At 45.8% G+C, this 22,065-nt stretch overlaps 1 protein-coding gene across 1 annotated transcript in view; it reads left to right on the forward strand.

The window, feature by feature from the left end:
* The window catches only part of Kl (Klotho), a 39,550-nt gene that overhangs the window by 9,198 nt on the left and 8,287 nt on the right, over positions 1 to 22,065 (forward strand). The window contains 1 exon segment of the mRNA NM_031336.2: positions 21,475 to 21,985. Within this exon segment, the coding sequence (NP_112626.1) occupies positions 21,475 to 21,985 (511 nt within the window).

Genomic DNA, 22,065 nt, shown 5'->3' on the forward strand with positions numbered 1-22,065 from the left:
TGGGGTACTTTGCACCTCTTGCTGAAAAGGGCCATGTGTCTCAGCCTGTGTTACCTGACAGAGGAGACAATGGGCTCCTCTTTCTTCCACTTAGCCCCTCACTCTGGGAGGAGCTGGGTGCAGTGCGGTAGCTTTGAAGTTGACAGACTTTGCTTTATGTTGGCTGCCACAAAGAGAGTGACAAAGTCAGACGCTTGTTCTCCCTCACAGATTAATAGAGGAGAAATAATAACCATCAAGTGGTCACACTAGAGCACTCAAAAGCCTTAGAAGAAATGCGTGGCTACCGTAGAGACAACAAGGAGAGACAAGCCAGTTTTGAAGGATGGGAGGGTAGGGGGTGCTTAGGGAAACTAAACAGGGAGATCAAGAGTTACCAGGCCTTCTGTGGGGGCTGCTTTGGACTTTTGGGACCAGGTAGTATCTATTGGGTGGGAACTACTTGTAGTAGTGAGAACAGCCACAGTCTTGGGGAGGGCACAGCTGGGTTCCCATAATGCTTTGTGTGTGTGTGTGTGTGTGTGTGTGTGTGTGTGTGTGTGTGTGTGTGTGTGTGTGCTGGTAAGTCCTGTGTTGGACTGGGCTCGCCAGACACACAAGGTAGGCAGCACACAGCTGAGGTTTGTGACGCAGCCCCTGCCAAGTCTGGGTGAGTAAGCCAAAGGTGACAGTACATTCAAGACTCAATACTTGGAAGCCATGGGTAAGAAAGGACAAGCCATGGGTAAGAAACTGGAAGAATGAGGCTGGGGTCTTCAAGGCTTCTCACCACATTTGCTGTGCAGAGCAAGGCCCAAATGCACAAAGCAGAAGGCTTTATGTTCTTGCCATACAAGACAGCCTCGGTAGTTGTGGCTGTTATCCCACATCCCTAGTCAAATCACCAGGCTCTCAATTCTCTATGCAATTGCTGTTAAGCCAGATAGCGTCTGTTGTCTCCTATGGGGGTTTACTTTTTAAATTTACAATCTTATTAAATGTCACCAAGGAGGGAGCTTCCCAAGGAAGGAACTTAGAAATAACAGAAATGGAGAAACATTTCTGGATCAACATAAGGAATAGTGTTACATGCATAGTGGAATCTTCTTAACTGGCTGCTGAAATCTTGATATATGATTTGAACAGCATGCCTGGTCTACTATGAGAGGAAAAGAGCTGGCTCTGATACACATTTCTACATCGCTGCTGTAGAGATGTGTGTGAATAACACTGGACCCTTCATTGTGTATGACTGGGGTGGTGTTTCTTTTCCCAGGAACTCCCCCTGACATGCAGATCCAGAGCACAGTAGGTCTTCCCATCTGTCCCTTCAAATGCTGTATTCCCCATCTGTGCTGGGTGATTCAGATCAACTTGAAACAAACCTATATACTTGGGAAGAGGGATTCTCAACTGAAGAGTTGTCTCCATCAGATTGGCCTGTGGACTTGTCTGGGAGGCTTTTTTGGGGGCGGGGAATTGCTAATTGATGTACAAGGGCCGAGCCCATAGTGGGTGGTACCATCCCTATGCATCTGGACCTAGGCAAAAAGAAGAAAGTTGTCTGAGTGAGCGAGCTAGGGGCTGTTGTAGAAATATTTAATTGCAACCCAGGGTTTCTTCCCTGCCTTTGACCATGTAGTTCTCGGATAAGAGATACACACAAGCTTTATATTTACAATAAACCTCAATCAGCACAAGAGCTGGGCAGATCTCAGTCCTCAATGCTATTATGTCTATTTCCCAGTCAATAATCCCATTATATAATTTGCCGTGTTTCGTCTGGGCTGCTCGTAACTCCAAATAGCCAACCCACAAGGCCACCATTTCAGGATTCACCTAACCCTTTTCCCTCTCTCCACCTTCCCCCAGCACCCCTCCTTCTCCTCCAACCCCAAGCCTGGGGTCCCTAAACCTAACCCTATGTCTCTTCTGCCCAGCTATTGACTGTGGGCATCTTTAATCACCAATCAGAAATAACTTGGGGGCAAAGTCACATAGCCCAGTTTGGGTCTACATGTGAACTGGATTCTCTAACGTCTGGGGCAACCAGGTCTTGGGGGCCTGCACTTGGCATTACAATACATAGCAACAAGGGGTGGGGTGGGGTGTAAGCCAGTAAGCTATATTCCTCTCTGGTCTCTGCTTCAGTTCCTGCATTGAGGTTCCTGACTTGACTTCTTTTCATAATAGGCTGTAACTTGTAAGCCAAATAAGCCTTTTCTTTCCCCCAAAGTTGCTTTTTTTTGTGTGTTTTATCATAGCAACAAAGAAGCAAACTAGGATACTTTGTAATTGAATTTCAACAAGTTGTTGGAAAGGTTTGCTTTCCACAGCAGGAGGGGTGGGTACAGAGAGTGCTGCGTGCCCTGGGGCTGTCCCTGAAGCCCACACTGGAGCATGCTTTCCAGTGACCAAGGGCTGGCAAGTCTCTTTGGGGACCGTGGGCTCAGATGTGTGACTTGCTCTGGGTCATGGGGCAGCGTAAGTGTGTCAGGAACAAAGGCTTGTGACTTCGTACCCACAGGAACTCTTTCCCTGGAGTTTTTCTCTCTTTAAAGCCAACCTCTGTACTTATGAGGTATTGTAGTTTCTATTCTATTGCTGTGGTTTATTAATTTTATTTTTAGTTAGTTCTTTGAGAATTTCATACAATGTTCTATCATGTTCACGGTTCTGCCAACCCTTCCCAGCCACCCTTTCCATATCGAACCAACATTGTGTCCTCTTTCTAAAAATTGTTTAAACACACACATACAGAGAGAGAGAGGGAGGGAGAGACAGAGACAGAGACAGAGACAGAGACAGACAGAGACAGACAGAGACAGACAGAGACAGACAGAGAGACAGACAGAGACAGACAGAGAGACAGAGACAGAGAGACAGAGACAGAGAGACAGAGACAGAATGACAGAGACAGAAAGACAGAGACAGAGACAGAGAGAGACAGAGAGACAGAAAGACAGAAAGACAGAGAGAGAGACAGAGAGACAGAGACAGACAGAGACAGAATGACAGAGAGAGACAGAAAGACAGAGACAGAGACAGAGAGACAGAGAGACAGAAAGACAGAAAGACAGAGACAGAGACAGAGAGAGACAGAGAGACAGAGAGCACGAGAGCCCCCATCAGGTGCAATGTGTGTTGTCCAGATACTCCAGTGTGAGCATCCACTTGAATGTGGCCAGCCCACTAGAGGCCACGCCCATAAAGTAAACCAACGATCCCTCTGCTATGAGCCATCAGCAGCCAATAGCTCCTGAGCTAGGGGTGGTGCCCACCCGTTTTCCATGCTGGGACTTTTTTCTGGCTTGGGCTTGCAGAGGTCTGGAGCTTGTTTCCCAGCCACTGTGTGTTCGTTTGTGCAACTGCTCTGTTGTGTCCCCAAGCACAGCTTCATTGTAGCCACTTACCAATCTTTTCGTGTGGCATCAGCTCCCTCTTTCTACAGAGTGGCTCTAAACCTAATCACCCTTTAGCTGAGTCCTGAAAAGTGTGCGTGGCAGGGTCGGGGGCAGAGGGAGGCGATGGTTTCAAGTATTCGTGTCTGGCAAAAACACAATGAAGAGGTCAAAAGGAAACATGACAACAGAACAAGGCTGGTGCTCACAGGTCCCAGAAAGGTAAGAGGAGGAAGCTGATAGCAGTCTGCAAGGGATGGGGATATCAGCCAGTGAGCAGAAAGGAAGAGGAGAGGGAGAGGGGAGCCCAGACACAGGAGTCCCAAGGCCCATGGGCCTCAGCCCCATGGCTTCCCTGTGGGAGTCACCAATTGTCTAGTTAAGGAAGCACGTGCGGACAGGGAGCTGTTTGCGAATGGATGAATCATCTTGAGGAGTTTGGGGATTTGGATGGAGGGATATTAGCCATATAAGGTAGAGAACTTTAATCTAGCCTACAGGTGACAGGGCATGACTGAGTTTCAAATAACACACCAGATTAAAAATGATGGCCATGGCTGTGGTCATGACTGGTGACAGGCTTTAAGATACTGAGCAGTTGAAGCACTTCCAGTTCATTCCAGCTCCAGTGGGGAGCCCAGCTCACTGCAGCCGCATGGCCGAGTTCTACTGTAGAACAGAAGAGCGTACAGGAGAATGGCTGGCCGTGCTCAGCTCACGGCAGCAAGAGGAAAAGACTCTTTATTATTCTAAGCCTCTCAATGGGAGGTATCTATACTTTACATTGGATAAGGGAAACACCGCCATCCCATACCGATGTGTGTGTCCTCACATGCACACCAATCCGTACTGTGCATTGTCATAGGAAGGTCGCTGCAGAACACCTGATGTGGTGTGGCGAAATCTGTCCTCCCAGAGACCCAGCAACCTTTTAAAAAATTGTATTGTATTTTCATTCACTTTACATCCACATCACGTCCTCCCCTCCTCCCTTCCTAGTTCCACCATTACAAATACTCCCCATTGCCCCTTCCCATTTTCCTCAGATAAGGGGCACACCCTTGGGTACCACCCTCCCCTGGAGCATCTGGTCCCAGCAGGTCTACGCACTTCCTCTCCCACTGAGACCCAACCAGGCAGTCCAGTTAGTGGAGAAGGAGATCTAAGGGTGGGAGACAGAGATGGAGCGGTCCCTTGTCTATTTGTTGGGGGACCCACATGAAGACCAAGCTGCATATTTGATACAAATGGGGGGTTCTGCGTCCACCTCCTTCATGCTCCCTGGTTAGTGGCCCAGGCTCAGTAAGCCCCTCTGATCCCAGATCAGTTGACTTTGTCGATCCTTTTGTGGTGTCCTTGACCATTCCAACTTGATCACCTTTATCCCACACTCTTCCACAAGACTCACAGGACGCTGCCTGATATTTGACTGTGGGACTCTGCATCTGCTCAATCTACTGCTCCGCCTTCTTCTTGTTCAGTGATTTATAGACCAGAAAATTGACCTAGACTTGGGGGATCAGCAAAAGATGATGACTTTCTGCCATATTGCTCTCTGTGGAGCCTCTTTCTAAATCCCCGGAGTATTGGTGACTTTCTATTGCTGTGATAAGACTGTTACCAAAAACAATTTATGGAAGAAACTTACAGCGCCAGAGGGAGAGCCACAGTAGTGGGGGAGGCATGGCAGCAGGTAGCTTGAGCAGGAAGCTGAGAGATCACATCTTCAGCTACAAACAAAGCCAAGAGAGCAAACCGGAAGTGGACTTAGACTCCTACTCTCAGGTCACCCCTAGTGATGTACTTCCTCCACCAAGGCTCCACCTCCTCAGGGTCCCACGATCTCTCCCGAAAGTGCCTCCAACTGGGGACCAAGTGTTCAACCACGAATCTGTGGAGGACACCTCTCTCACTCAAAGCCAACAGCACATATGACTTCTGGATATTTAGCAATGGTTCCTCGGTTCTCTGTATTCCAGGGTCTTGTCCTGTCCAAACCTACTTCTATGTCCCTTCTACATTGTCCTGGCTTAGAGGGGGCCAGGGCTGTGAAGTTTATTTCTGGGGCAAGTTCCCTGTAGTCCCTGAATTCTTTGCTCTCCTGTCTTGTGTTCCAGTTCCTTGGCCAAAGACTAAGTTGAATCCCAGTGACATTCATCCGGTGCTGACCAAGCCTGCCAATGCTCTAAGCAACTTTGCTGCAGGGTGATTTTTCTTGAGCCTCGTAGTTGTCTCCAGATGTTTTAGACGGGAACTGACACTTAGAAGAGTGTGGTAACTGTTGCTGTTTTAGGAGAGAAGCCTCCTCAGATAAAGAAGTCCTGGCTCTTGCTAGGAAACGGTGGACCAGTGCGGTGGGTGCCAAGCACGCCAAGGGGTCTGCAGAGACATACACTGACGGAGTGGATTAGAGTCCCAGGTTGTCTCAATCAGGACTCTTACCTTGATAAGTCAGACCTGTCTTGGCTGAACATTGAAACATCCCTGGATGTTTGGATCTCTGGAACTTTCTGAGGTCCTATGTGCGTTGCTACAATGTATCAACTCTTTCCGGGCTAAACAGGATGCCAGTGGGTACTTGTGGCTTTCACACTGAACTTAGCTGCCCATTAAGGGCTGTTAGTTTCTTCTTGCTGACAGACCACAATACAATACAGAAGGAAGAAGTGAGCTCAGCTGTCTTTCCTTGCGGGCATTAGAATGCCAGAGAATCTACATTTACAATGTATGTCCCTTGGTAGGTCATTTGCCCAGGTTACCCCAGGTAAAAAATTCACCAGCTGGGTCTGAGCTAAGGGACTATCTCCCTCTACATATTGCTATGCTGGCATTCTTTCCTCCAAGGCAGCAAGTTGGCTCTGCAAACACACTGTGTTAGTCCTGCTTCTTCTGATAAGCAGATGTCAAGGCAGGGTTAAATAAGTGTGCAGAGAATTCACCTGGGAACCAGTGATGAATGAATGGGAGCAGCTCATTAGATTGTCATGCACATGTGATGTCTGTAAAGGGCAGGAAGGGGACTCACTGGGAAGGTTCTCAGATGTGCCTGTGGATCTAAGAAAGATCTGCTACGTCAGTGGAAACTTCTGAGCCAACAGTGCTCCTGGCAGGAGTCTGTGTCTTTACTGCAATGTCTGTGTTACAATCTCTGGCATTTTCTCTCTGCCATACCAGAGCAGCCAATGAGAGATGTGTGGTCACAGCTCAGCTATGGTGGTGCCCCAAAGAGGTAACAGCTGATGTCACCATTCAACTGTGCACCTTATCAAGTGACATATTTTCATGGCCACCATGAAGAACACTGAGAAGTGCCACCACAATAAAAATTATTTCCAACCCAGAACTTAATACTTAATACTCGTGAGGATAACATGGAAATTCCCAGATAGCCTACTTTTTTTTTTAAATTTTCCATGAGCCCTTTCTCAGGAAGCTTCTAGAGAATACCTCCCATGTAAAGTCATGAAGACAAAAGGAAGAAAACACAGTGTGCACAGACCATGTGTAAGCTGAGAAGGTGAGGACGACGCGCAGGCTTGTGAGATGGCCATGCTGTAGGCACAGAGAAGCCAGAGCAGAGAGGGGGATATTCCAGAAGTATGTCTCCATGTGATATGAGCCAGTGGGAGTCTGTGCTAGACAGATGCTGGGGATGGCAAGATCAGTGAACCATGGGCACAAGGAAAAGCAAGCAAAAGGAAAGCTATGTGACTAGGAACTTCAAAAGCTTCAAAACTAAGGAAAACGGACTTCATTACCACACCAGTCATCTGTGACTGATATTTACAATGGTGGAACATTCCTTTACCAGATGCTAGTGAAACCAAGATGCTTGCAAGGCTAATTTGCCAGTGCGAGACAGCTAAACTATTAGCTTCCATAACAGGAAGCCAGGGATACTCTCTACAAAAGGAGAGTGAGAGTGGTGTAAGTAAAAAAAAAAAAAAAAAAAAAAAAAAGTCATGGCCGCGTAGTGATTTTTATTTCCTCTAGGGAGGAGGGCTGAGGTGGAATATGTGGGACAGAGGGTATAATTCTCATCTAGTTTCTCAGAATTATATTTGACTCTTTAAAAAAAGATTAATTTTTATTTTATACCTATGTGTACCTATATGTCTGTAGTCTGTATACGTACCATGTGCATGCAGTGCCCACAGAGGCCAGTAGAGAGCATTTGATCCCCTGGAACTGGAGTTACAGGCAGTTGTGAGCTGCCCTGTGGGTGCTGGGAGTTGAACCTGGGTCCTCTGCAAGATCAGCCAGTGCTCTTAACTGCTGCGCCATCTCTTGAGCCCCAATGTTTGACTTTTTAAAGCATGAGCATATATTACTGTCATAAAAATAAAAAGGAAACAGGTACTTTATCACCGCTCTAAAAATTAAGTTGGCCAGTCATAACATGTATAGCATGTTATGTATAGAGCTCATTTTGAGTCCAGTCTTGGAACATTTCCGTGTTTTCAGAATCGTGCCTTGTGAGTTTTCATGTCTGACTACAAACAGTAAGAGAGAAATACCACTGTGCCTGCATCCTGTGGGACCGTGTGAGTGAGCCTCCTTAGTGAGGAGAACCCTCTCATTAGTTAGGGTTTCAAGTATCTATCAGTCTTTGTCATTAGGAATCAACCATTGAATTTTGGTTTAACTGTTGAAATCTTTCAAGATGCCACTCTTTTTTTTTTCATCTTTATTAAATTGGATATTTCTTATTTACATTTCAAATGTTATTCCCTTCCCGGTTTCCAGGCCAACATCCCCCTAACATCTCCCCCTTCCCTTCTCTATGGGTGTTCCCCTCCCCACCCTCTCCCCATTACCACCCTCCCCCCAAGAATTCTGTTCACTGGGGGTCCAGCACGACCCAGGGCTTCCCCTTCCACTGGTGCCCTTACTAGGCTATTCATTGCTACCTATGAGGTCAGAGTCCAGGGCCACTCTTTAAATAGAAACTGTACTATGCGTGTGTGTGTGTGTGTGTGTGTGTGTGTGTGTGTGTATCACTTTTCTTCTTTTTATTCATGCAGAGGTTTATGAGCTATAAAGTTGCAACACACAAACATATAACTATTGTGTTTCTGGAGGGGCAACATGATACCATCAAATTATTTGAGGTTAATTTGCCAGATGTATTCTATTCATTTGTGTTGGCCTCCAGTTGTTTCTTCCTTTGGTAACAATGCGTTCTTTCTAACTATTACATGACGTCTTTTTCACAGGCCTCTAACTATGAGATCTTTAAAATTAAGAAGACTGGGGCTGGAGAGATGACTCAGGGGTCCAAGAGCACTGGCTGCTCTTGCAGAGGATGGGGATTTGGTTCTTACACCCACATGGCAGCTCACAGGCTGCTGTAACTCCAGTTCCTGGGGATCTTATGTCCCCTTCTGGCCTACTCAGACACTGCATGTACATGATGTACACACACACACACACACACACACACACACACACACACACACACCATACAAACATACAGGCAAACACTCGTATACACAACACTAAAAGAAACCTAGAAAAGAAGATTGTCTTCCTTTAAGTGCCTAGTGATCCTTCAGGGAGTCTGATGGTCGCTGCATTGGTCCAGTGCCAGTTCTGTGAGGCCACTCTTGGAAATGACAGATTTGGAATGGATGCTGATGCCTGATGGACTTGCTCTCTTTGGTTTTTAACTCGGGACCACTGCAGTCCCCTGCTCTGAGGACCACGTATGAGGTTCGGAACCAGTTTGGCCTCCTGTCCCCCACTCAGCTTTTTGGCCACTTTATGGGCCCTGCTGTTGTGCTGAGGGCGGGTCTTACTTTGTTCTCTCTTCCTAAAGCAGTCTTTCTGCCTCACCCTTTAGCCACAGAACCAGAGACTTCAGTACAGAGGGGCATTTAGTTTCAGAAAGCCAAACACCTTAAAAAAAAAATAGGATTCCATTAAGTTGATAGTGGAAAGTGGATTTATTTACATTTTGACCCCAACAGAGATAGGAGGACAGGAGGATAGAAAAGATTAAAAAAAAAAAAAAACCTAAAAATCTGATTATGCATATGCTAACTCAGCTGTCAGAGCCATGAGTTCTCTCCCCAAAAGGCACGCTCCCCTCTAACTCTAACTGGCACCATGGGCTTTACTCTCCTTCTCCCACGGTTGGATTCTGAGGAGGGGGACTTATTTCTGTGAGGTCCGTTGTTTCAATAGTCCGGTCGCTCAAGAAAGGAGCAAGCGTGTTTCTGTTTAGAATACCTCTTCTCCTGTCAGAATACAGCGTCACAAACCTAATTCTGTGCTCACGTGCGGCTTTCTCCATCAGATACGTCCAGACCTCCCCATTTAAAACGGTTTCTCCCAGCAGTTCAGCCTCACAGGAAGTGGAGGAGATCACTTCCTGGGGTTTCTGGGACATCACGTGACTTACAGGCGCTGCCGATGACATGCTTCAGGAAGAGTCTCACTGGACTTTGCTATCTCAGCTTCTGGAGAGATGACTCAACTGGAGCCACTTTTAAAACAGAAAACAAATCCCTCTGGGATGAGAATGGTTCCCGAGAATACAACCCAAGGTTTCTTGTCAAGCCCTCCGAGGAGACGCCAATTCTTTGTATGTAATGACTGTTCAACACTGTGAAGCCGGGAAGCTCATGACCTATTATTAAATTCATGGAATGAATGTTTGTAAATGAATCTGGGCAAAGCCCAGGGACACCAAGAACTCTTTCTTTTAATGATACAAATAGCCTTCGGGGGTTATTTCTAATCACAAAGGCTGGTCGCGAGGAACGTTTCTTAGGTTTGAATGTGCAGCAGAGGTGTTGGCTGCCACGGGGGCTGAGGCCTCAGAGCAGGCATGCCTGGTCAGTCTGATTCTCTGATTCTCCAGAGGTGCTTTTTGCCATAGGCGGGGAGTTGAAAATCTCTGACGAAGGCAGACATTACCTTATGGAAAATGAGAGTGATCGAAGTGCTACTGGTAGGGGTACACGTGGAGCGCCCCCTACAGAGATATAAATAAAAAGGTTAAACCACACCATAGCAGTGAAAGGACAATAAGACTGGTGGTGACACCGGGAAACCACCCATTTCTTTGGCACACCAGGTCTTTATGTTCGTGTAGGTTGATGTCTATACGAAGGTGAGGGCTGGCACCATGTTAGGTCAAGGCCATGATTGGACAGTAAAAACATAAGGTGGGGACAAAGCTTTTGTAAGGAGAGAAGGAGAAGGAAGGAGAATCAAGATGGAGACAGAGAAGGATGACCCTGATCCAGGTGGTCTTGAATTGCTGAGGTAGCTGGGATGGATTTCTGTAGGCAAATTTATCTTATCTAGGTGGGTGGTTTATATCCTTATCAATTGGTTTTGGGTTTATTGTGGGGATGTATTGTGGATTGAGAATTTAACATATAAATCTGATTGTTGGGTTGCAGTTTGTTGAGTCTTGATTGGGAATTTATACCATAACTATTAGGGAGAGGATGTTGAGAATGTAAACAGAGCAGCGGCAGAGAGTTACGAGAGGGTAGCCACCGCTGGGACCACAGGGTGGATGCTGGGAATGTGAGCAGAGTCCGCAGTAAGAGAACCGCGAGATAGGCTACCCGCCTTGGGAACTAGATGGGGAGAGATTGCTGCTGGGCTCAGAGAGTAGCTATAGAGGTGGGCTGGAGCTGTGAGTGAGGGCAGGGTGCCACACTGGAACGACTCACAAAGCACCCAGGTCAGAGAGTACTTGGGGGCAGCGTGGAGCCACTGAGATAAATTAGCGCTCGTTCCAATGGCTCCACCAGAACCGGAATTAGGAAGAGCACTACCCCCAGGGTAACCCCCAGGGTATGTGTGGGAACGGGTCGCCGTGCACCAGATGTAGTGTTCGTTGGTGCCTGCCCCTCCTCTTGCTTAGAGAACGGAGAAGGTCCCAGAGGTAGGGCAACTGCCATTGTATAAACTGAGTGCTCACGCTCTGCTCTTCTCATCCCTTCTCTTTCCGGAGTCAGAGTCACCAAGGCCACCCTGGGAGCAACTCCGCAGCCTGTCTCCTAAATAACTTCCCACCACAAATAGGTAAATGGGCAGAGGGCAGACATTACTTTTCCCTAACCACGAATCCATGCAGCACTCTGTTTTTCTGTAGGCTTACCCTGCCTGTTGATGTAGAAACACATCCATTTGCCGTCTTCACCCCTTTGAGTTGAAGTGTTCGCTCCTGTGAGTGGAAAGGAGTTACTTAAAAAGCAAGTGAGCCTCTGGTCTGATCACCAGAAGGCTCAGCGGATCCCAGCTGGAGAAGCTGGTGAGAAAGGAGAGCATTTAAAAAGGAGAGAATTTAGAAAGTTATGGGAGAAAAACGTTTGTCTCAGCGTTGCTGAAAAAACGAAGGGGAACTGCTCGATGAGGGTGTTTCTGATGGTACTGATGATAGATGTTGACGTCAAAGATCTTGTGATGACCTTCAGATGACCTTTATCTCAGCACTTACAGTCCCGTCTCAGTCCTGCATCCGGCCGTGTGCCTCCCTCTCTGGTCCTTTATGGTCTTCTGGTATGGTTCCCTCCAGTTCATGGTTGACTGGCATTAGAAACATTGAGGTACAGCCTGAGATGCTGGCACTCCTCCACGACTCCAGTAATGACAGTGGGCTCGCCATTCTGGCCACAAGCTGGGATATTTTATTAACAATTTAACATTAGTGATTTGGAAATGATTTAAGTTATTTATTTATTTTTTTAATGTACGCGGATCTTGCCTGCGTGTTTGTCTGTGCATCATATGCATGCAGTGCCTGAGGAGGCCAGAGAGACTGTCAGATCCCCTGGAATGGGAGTTACAGATGATCAGGAGCTGCATGTGGGTGCTGGGAACAGAAACCAAGTCTTCTCTAAGAGCAGCCAGTGCTCTTCATCACCCGGCCGTCTCTTTAGGCCCTAGAAGGATTTTTGCAGCAATGTGACTTAGTATTAAGTAGAATGATTTAACAAATGTCAAGTTCTGCACACTGTGAGCTATGAAGTTAATTTTCCCTTTTTGAAGAAAATTTTAAATTATTATTATTATTTATTATTATTATTATTATTATTATTATTATTTTGAGATAGCTTTACTCTCTAGTTCTGCTTGTCCTGGAACTCCCTGGAGACCAGGTTGGCCTCGAATTCACAGAGATCTGCCTTCCTCTGCCTCCCAAGTGCTGGGATTAAAGGCATGCGCCGCTATACCTGGCTTCCTTTGAAGAATTTTAAAGCAAGTGAAAAAGACCTTTTATGTAGCCCACTTGGCAAAGCCAAGACACGATGGTTCAAAGCGACAAAGATCCAAAGGCACAGCTTGATTTAAAAACCCATCCTGGCTTTCATCACGGTGAGTTGATAGAACATGCCTTTAACTGAATCAGACCTACTGGTAAATATGTAAATATATGCAAATCAGGTGAGCCAGGGCTGGGATCAGCTGGAGGAGAAGATGGGCTTTTTGAGAAAGAATTAGAACTGAGCAGGAGTTTCGAGGACCCGATGCTTCAGGATGTTACCTGCCTGTGGTCAGTAGCATAAAAACACTGTCTTCTACAAATGAATACACTTGCATAGCACATGTACCATAGTTTCGCACCCAGACACACCCACAGACATTTCGTGATTCCTGTGAATAAGTGCACCAGGATAAGTGCAGCACAGGAGGATGAGACACGTGGAGCAGAGCCTCGTTTGTCTCAGACAATCGCATCCTGCATCAGGTGGGTGAAGCCACATGAGATGCTTGCTGGGTCCTACCCTGCCTCCCGAGTGGTACTCGCTGGAAAGTGTAGGAGCGACGTTCTTCCCATCCTCTGTGTCAAGCTGCCTCTCAAAGGTCCTTCCAACAGCTGCCACCTTAGTGAGGACTGTGCAGTGTCTACATTTTGGAGAGAAGAAGTCATTTCGGCTTCTAGCTGTTCACATTTTAATCTATTCTGCTGCAGATGGTTTGAGCATTAAGACTCTAGTCATCCTGTCAGAACCTCAGCTCATCTCTTGGTACTCCAGTCAAACCCCCATCACTTCATACTAAAAACCTTTTATGCCAGGTCTGTGGGTGCACACCTTTGATCCCAGTGCTTGGGAGGCAGAAGCAGGAGTTCCAGGACAGCCTGGGCTACCCTGGGAGAACCTGTGTCCAAAAACCCAAACAAAACTGACATTTTAAGTGTATAAGCAAACAAATACCTACTCGTATTCAGCTCCCATGGTCTCTTTTATAAACTTATCTTTCCAAAGTAGTAAACTATTCATCTTTTATGCTAGGTATGTGGGTAGCATTATTTTCAGAGCATTCCAGGCACATTTTCAGATCTGTGCCTTCAATCTATAATATCTAATCATGATATCAATGCAGAAGATATTGAAAAGATTTTGGTTTTGCTCCTAACCTGTCTTCCTAGAAGGTGGCATGGCCTTCAGAAGAGATCCCAGTTGGTTGACCTAAGATCTTTTTTTTTTTTTCCTTTTCTTCTTATTTATATTTTGGGGCAGGGGGGAGAGGTCCAAGTTATTTGGTAAAATACCAAACCTGGTCAAAAGAACAATTCAATCAATGATATCACTTTGTAGACAATAAACCGGAACCACTGGCCCTCATTCTTCCTAAGGCTAAGATTTTTCAATACAGTTCGTCATGTTGTTGAGACACCCCGCCCAGCCGTAAAGTTATCTTGGTTGCTACTTCGTAACAGTCATTTTGCTACTGTTGTGACGTAAATATTATAATGTCAATATCTGATATTCATGACATCTGAGGTATGACTCTCCCTTTGGAGCCGTGACCAACAGAACTGCCGCACTACACATCCAGTGTTAATGATGTAGGAATTCTGTGGACAGATTAAGCGTTTTAAACTATGCTACTCTCCAGACATTGTAAGGTTAAAATGTATGAAGTTGTTTTTCACACTTGTGAGAGTTAGGGGTGACCGTAAGGTGTAGGAAGGGGAGATTAGTGATTCGATAATTGCTGAATGGTAAGGATTTAATTAAGTTGACTGATCCAAGGCTTCCGGCGCCACCATCAGAGAAGATGAGCACCGTCGCAGAGACACAGAGTGGTGGATAATTCGCAGAGGAAATTCTATAACCCTGGAAGTCCGGGCTGTTTTAAAATATTTTTTTCTCATACAGTGAACAATATGTACTCATTACAGAACAGACAGAACAATCAGACAAATAGAGAATTAACAATGTCTCCAGTCTCTCTAGGGGAGACGATAGGTATTAGTCATGCCCTTGGTACAAATCTTTAAAATGCTGTCCTGGTTGTTGGCTGTTTTTATTTTGTTCGTTGTTTTGTTGTTTTGTTTGTCTGTTTTTTGCCACCTGGGCATGTGAGCATCATCTGAGAAGAGGGAGAGTCAGATAACATATTCCCCATAAGCGTGGCCTGAAGGTAATTTTGTGCAGTACCGTCTTGGCTAAGGTTTTATGTGGGCGAGTCCAGCCCATGGTCCAGCAGTGTCCCCGTGGGTTGTATCAAGGAGGTAGACAGAAAAAGCCAGGGGGAGCAAGCCAGTAAGCACATTCCTCCACGGTCTCTGCTTCAGTTCCTGCTTGAGTTTATCGCCCAGACTTCCCTTGATGATGGAAGGTGTGTGACCTGAGGTATCAGCTGAAACGAACCCTCTTCTCCAAAAGTTACTTTTGTCGTGGTCTTTATCACAGCATGCCCTGTGTATAATGGTTTTCTGTATGTGTATGGTCCCATGAGCTAACTAACAGTCTACACGATTATCTGTAGTTAAGCAGATGTCTTAGCTTCCCTCAGTGAACGACTGTGAAAGGGATATGTAAGCCAAATAAATTCTTTCCTCCCCGGGGTTGCTTTCAGTCCTGGTGTCTTTATCATAGCAATGAAAAGAAAAGACCAAACCAAGTCCTAAGAAGAGGACTGGGTGATATAGTCAGTAAGGGACTTGCTTGAGTTTGGTCTATAGAACCCAAAAGGTCACATTATGATGCTTTTGTAATCTCAGCACTAAAGAGACAGACACAGGCTGGTCCCTGGGGCTCGCTGGCCTAGCCACCTTAGCATAATTGGTGGGTTCCAGGCCAATGACAGACACTGTCTCAAAAAACAATGCAGAAAGCTCCTTAGGAATGATACCAGAGGTAGACAGACAGACAGACACATACACACAGACACACACATACATACACACAGACACACAGATACACAGTCACACACACAGATACACACACAGACACACAGAAACACAGACATACATATACAGACACAAGTATACACAGAGACACATACAGACACACAGTTACACATACACAAACATACATATACACATACATAGACACACAGACACACACAGAGACACACACACATACACATATACATACAGAGACACACAGACACACAGATACAGACATACACAGATACACAAACATACACATAGACACAGACACACATATACACACACACAGACACACACAGACACAGACACACACACACACACACACACACGCACACACACACACACACACACACACACACACACACACACACACACACACGTTCTGTTGAAGGCATCCTGGGTACCATGAGTCTATTTTGTCTGTCTACCTGAGCGTCAGGTTAGACTCTGTTTGCCTCTTCAGGAACTCTGTGGAGAAGGCTGGTTGTTTTGTGGATGGAAAATGCAGAAGGGTTATTTTGGGGAAATCATTAGATGAGTGCTTTGTGAGAGAACTTATTGAAATTCTGTTAAGGAGCCTTGGTTTATAATCTAGAGAATTGTGCTGATACAAACAAGAGGATAATTTGGTCTGTAAACATGGCCTTAGGCCAGTCAGCTGGCTTGTGTAACAGCTCAGCACAGAGGTGACCTTGAGAAAGTCCTCAAGCCTGCATTGTTCTTAAAGTCGAGGGGAAGGAAGCCAAAAAAGAAAGAAAACAAAAGACAGAAAAGCCCCATTTCTCTTTAAATGTTCCAATCCTTGTCTTTTTAAGAAGTCCACCTCTGAGACCTTACATCGTGACTCTTGGGTATGGAGTGACACACACAGGTACCTGAATTATTTTCTATTTATGGGCTGCACTTCAATTCTTTCACTGTTGGTCTCGGTTAATTTAATTAAGATTTTAATTTAACTTTCACAGGATTAAATTAATCTTCTAAGAATTACTCCATTTTAATTTTTTTTTTTTTTTGTAATCTAAGGAATAGTCACAATAAAGTGACCTCCTGAGTGTAGCCCCTGAGATGTGTATGTGTGAGTGCTAACATTCCCAGGACTGGTTTAGTTTGCTCAAGCACCCAGTTTCCTAACGCTTGAGACAGTGGCTCGATGACTTGAAGAGAATTCGACCTCCTTGATTGGGGGACGTTTGTGCTGTCTGTGATTCCTTTCCCCTCTTACACTCCACGTGAAGCATCAGGTACACGACAGGCCATACCAGTCCGCATCAGTGCCTGGCCTCTTGCCAGCATCTCCTCGTCCAACCTCACACTTCACCCAGACCAATGGTCCAAGCCGCCATCTTCTTTCTCCTGGCAACATCATTCCTGCAGTAGCTGCCTAACTGCTCTCTGGGATCCCTGTTGATTCCCACCCCATACCTCACATCCAGTTATCTTTCAAACAAATGCGTAAGCCAAATGACATTATGAATATGGTTGAAGAGTAAACATGTGGTGCTTACTAGCTGACAGTCAAGTGGCTGAGCGAGAGGTCGTTCAGATCCTGCAGTTTGTGACATTTTTGTATGTGTTGTTGTAAAAATATAAAAATAAAAAAGGTATAGTTTGTCTTTTACCCCACAAGGCCCCACACCGAGGTGCCCCAAGATATCTGCTAGATATCTTGGCGGAAACATCCTAATTCCTCGGCGGCCCAGTGTCTCCAACCGCCGCACACTTTCCTACACTCAAACTGTCACGTAAAAGACCACACAGCACAATAATATTAGATCCAATTGATAAGATATAATTGCCCACTTAAACATACAAAGCCTGGTACCGTCCATCCCTTAGGAACATTGATAACAACCTGTAAATACACAGAGCAGAATCTTTTTTTTTTTTTTTTGGTTCTTTTTTTCGGAGCTGGGGACCGAACCCAGGGCCTTGCGCTTCCTAGGCAAGCGCTCTACCACTGAGCTAAATCCCCAGCCCCCACAGAGCAGAATCTTAACATCACCTGCCATATTGTCCTATCACAGCTTCTCAGCCCCTCTCTCCTGTCTCTTCCTTTCCGTTCCAGTCTCCTCCTCTTCCTCCAAACTTCTCTCCCACCCATCCTTCCTTCTCATCCAATGACAGGCCTCCTTCTATCTTGTGCCTGCCTCACCTGTGACATCAGCCTACATATATGTATAATGAGATGTCTTGGGATGGGTCCCAAGTCAACACAGAATTCATGTACGTACTGTGTGCAGGATATTTCTTCAGGCAGACACCAGTATCGGCTGGTTTTTACAGGGTATCTTCATTTCATTAGGAACCCTGACATTAAGACCAAGGGCCTTTCCCACTTGTGGTGGTTGTATTGGGTCTCAATAAATGTTGAATTTTAGAGCATTTTGGAGTTAGGGTTTGGGGCAGGGGTGGGGGTGGAGCAAGGCATATTCAACCAGTATCAACTCGTTTAACTCTCCTAAGGATGGGAATATAAAATATTGTTGCTATCCCTGTTTTAAGTAGAACAGAGAACAGAGAAACAGAGTTGATACCCAAGTTCTTTCTGTGGTGGCAGGGTTGGAAGGGTGCAGAGTTAGAACAGCTCATACAATCGGTAAACTCTGTCTGCATGGCCTGCTGTCATCCTCCGAGCCCTGCTGTACTTAACGACTCTCCCTTGTTCTTTATGACCTCTGCCAACAACTTCCTATCTAACTGCAGCCCCCACCCAACCCTACCATCTGCTAACCCCTCTCTCTTTATCCATCTCTTCCTCCCCGGGATAAAAGCTCCAGGAGAAGAAGGCACTATCTTTCCCATCTCTCAGCAAAATAGCAGAATGTAATATTTGTTGCTCAAATGAGTGAGTGTTGACTACTGTACGAAGTGGAAATTTCTGGTCATGTCATGTGACACAGACTCATGTGATGTTTTGCTGAAGCAGACCCGTGAGAGGATTCACGATGCTTGGAGAAGAGTGTAATAGGTAGGACCCCGCAGACAGTGATGGGATGCTCTACATAGCTAGCCACGCAATGCTTCGAGTCTTTGAAGGTCTTCACTTCGGGGAGAGAGGCTTAGCAGAGAACTCCTGGCATTCCAGCTGTTTCCGCTCATTCCTGGCTGACTCATGCTCATTTGGCAGAGGCCTGGCTGTTTCTGCTGGATTGCACTGCCAATGCTGATCCAAGTTTGGTGACACTACTGAACTGGATACTGGTATCCTGACAATGGAGATTGGGATCGCCCCCATAGAACTGCTTCTAAACAGGTCCACATCCCCACTGTCCTATTACCCATCTTTTCTCCCCTACCTTCGGATGATGGGCAAGAGGGAGTGTTGAAACCTTTGAGAACCCTTATTAAAGTAGGTTTTGAAAAATCTAGGCCTACACCTGTAATTAACAAAGTAAGTGATTTGCACAGTTAAATTTATGTTTTAGAGTACAGTGGTTTGAAAAGGTCTGGCCCCCATAGACTCATGTATTTGAATTCTTGATCCACAAGGAGTGACATTATTAGGAAGTGTGTCTTTGTTAGGTGTGGTTGTGTTGGAGGAAATGTGTCACTGTTGGGGTGGACTTTGAGGTCCTAGGTTTAAGATCCATCCAGTGCAGAAAAGACAGTCTTCTCCTGGCTGCCTTTGGATCAAGATGTAGAACTCTCAGTTCCTTCTCCAGCACCAGGTCTTCCTGGACACTATCATGCTTCCTGCCATGATGGTAATGGACTGAACCTCTGAACCTGTAAGCCAGCCCCAATTGAATGTTGTCCTTCTTAAAAAGTTACCTTGGTCATGGTGTCTCTTCACAGCAATGAAACCCTAAGGCACAGAGAAAAACCAATGTTTCTTGTCATATCAATCCTACATAACTACAACTCTGAGTATCTTTATGACTAGTAATATACTCACAGTCTGCTTCTCAATGAGTCTTTTGTGTTTTACTGCACAATCCTATGAGTTTTGGCAAGTCCATGTGTGATGCCTAATCTTGTTTGTCAACTGAATATCCCTGAGAAGAGGGAACCTCAGTTAGGGGGCTGCCTTCACCAGATGACTCGTGGCCTTGTCTGTGTGGCATTGCTTCATTGATATATGAAGGCCCAGTGCATGATGGGCAGCATCGTCTCTGGGAAGGTAGACCTGGGCTGTATCAAAAAGATCACCGAGTCTTCTCTGTGGTCTTTTTGCTTCAGTTCTTGCCTCCCTCAGTAATGGGCTGTAAACTGAGAGCCAAATGAACCCTTTCCTTCCCGGGGTTGCTTAGGTTGGTGCTTTGCCACTACAACAGAGAAGCAAGCTGGGACAATGCCCATCTGTGTGACAAGTCCTGATAGAGAGGTACAGAACCTGCCCACTACCATATAAAACTTCCTGTAACTCCTCAGCGGCCCTCCCCTCCCCTGACAACCACTGTTCTGCTTCTGGTCAGTAGATACTAATGAGGAGGCTTACAAATGGAGTTCCCCAGCTATGTGAGGGCGCTTTGTGTCCTTGCTCTAGATGATAACTTTTAGACCAATCTGTTTCATTGCACAAAAGAGTGGTTCATTTTGTTTCTTGTTTGTCTCCCAGATTAAACCTAGGTCCTTTCACGAGCAAGAGAGTGTTGGACTACTGAGCTGTGTCTTCAGTGTGGCTTTTCTCCCTCCCTCCCCATCCCCCTCTCCCTCCATAAAGGTCCCGCTCTACAGCCCAGGCAGCCCTGGTTTAGTTTTACTTTTTTTTTTTTTTTTTTAGCTGGTAGACAGCTGCTACAGATTGTGAAATATTATTGCACTCGGCGAAAGGAGGCGTATCGTCTCTAAAACATGAGAAACAAGCAAATTTACTTCGTTGAATGGTTTGCTGAACTTGGGGGATGGGTGAGGAGACCGTTCTTGGATGACTGACCAGAAGAATATTGGAGGAAAATAAAGAGGGTATTTGGCGTGGTGAGCGGAAGGTCCTCTGGCTCATGCGGCGAGAGGAAAATTGGATCAGTGGTTTTGGAAACTACACAGAATCAAGCAGCAAATGGCAATAGAGTTTTCCAAATGCGTGTTGGGGGAATAAAAGGCTAACAGATAGCCCTTGTATCTGTAGGACAAATATGAAGAATTCATCAAGGAGTTCAAAGGTAAAGAGGAAATAAAGTCCAGATTAGCTCCCATGTTTGTTAAGTGAAAAAGAAGCAGATGAGCCATCAGGGTCAGCTGGGATTTCTGGAAGCACCGAGTTGGCTGTGTTAAGCCGTTTTACAAGGGACTCCTGGCCCAGTCTTACCGGCCCATGTCTTCACAGCTGTATTTGGTTGCCTCTTGTTCCTGGCTTGACCCTCACACTTTCAAGAAGCCAGCACTGTCTCGGTGCTCTGAATGGCGGGACAAGATGCTAAGGTTTATCTTTCAGTTTCTTGGACTGATTCACAGGGAAAACAAAAGTCGTGAGAGTGTGTGTTAGAATTTTGGGGGGTGACAGACAAATGAGAAATAACCAGTTTGATCCCAACAACTGGAGTCTGTTTGGAAACTCCCAGTCTCTTAGGATAAATCACATAATCCTATTTAGAAATTCCTGGTACAGCCACAGATGGGAGATTGGTTCTTTTTTTTTTTTTCTCAAGCCCACAAATTAAAAAAAAAAAAAGCACATAATCCAAAGATAACAGTAAGCTATTCTAATAAATTCTTATTTTATTAATTTTCCCAAGGTGAACCGTAACTATCCACTGAATACAATGATTTTACATTTTTCCACTGGCTGCTAAGACACACTGGCAATCTCTCAGGTCATGGTGGCAGCTCTCTGCAGGGTGGCCTTCCTTGAAATAACTCATTGGCTTAGCTGATTGTGGCGTTATAGGCTAGTCACTGTGTAGGTCAGATGGAAACCAGGCATCAGTGGGGCTGGGAATCCAGTAAATATCACATGCTTCCTCACAATCAGGGAGAAATTCACCATGTTTTTTTCCTTCGTAGGCTCACGCCAAAGTCTGGCGTCTCTACAACACCTCCTTCCGCCCCACTCAGGGGGGCCGGGTGTCCATCGCCTTAGGTTCCCATTGGATCACCCCTCGAAGGATGACCGACTATCACATCAGAGAGTGTCAGAAGTCTCTTGACTTCGTGCTAGGCTGGTTTGCCAAGCCCATATTTATCGATGGCGACTACCCAAAGAGTATGAAGAACAACCTCTCATCCCTGCTGCCCGATTTTACTGAATCCGAGAAGAGATTCATCAGGGGAACAGCTGACTTCTTTGCTCTCTCCTTCGGACCAACCTTGAGCTTTCAACTACTGGACCCCAGCATGAAGTTCCGCCAGCTGGAGTCTCCCAGCCTGAGGCAGCTTCTGTCTTGGATAGATCTGGAGTATAACCACCCTCAGATATTTATTGTAGAAAATGGCTGGTTTGTCTCGGGGACCACCAGAAGAGATGATGCCAAATACATGTATTATCTCAAGAAGTTCATAATGGAAAGCTTAAAAGGTAAGCTCTCAAGTAAAATTCCCATTTTTTTTGCCAAAATTCACACATGCATACTCCCACATACACACCCACCCACACAC

Source organism: Rattus norvegicus, chromosome 12 (genome assembly GCF_021556685.1).
Source record: "Rattus norvegicus strain SHRSP/BbbUtx chromosome 12, alternate assembly SHRSP_T2T, whole genome shotgun sequence".
Taxonomy (NCBI): domain Eukaryota; kingdom Metazoa; phylum Chordata; class Mammalia; order Rodentia; family Muridae; genus Rattus; species Rattus norvegicus.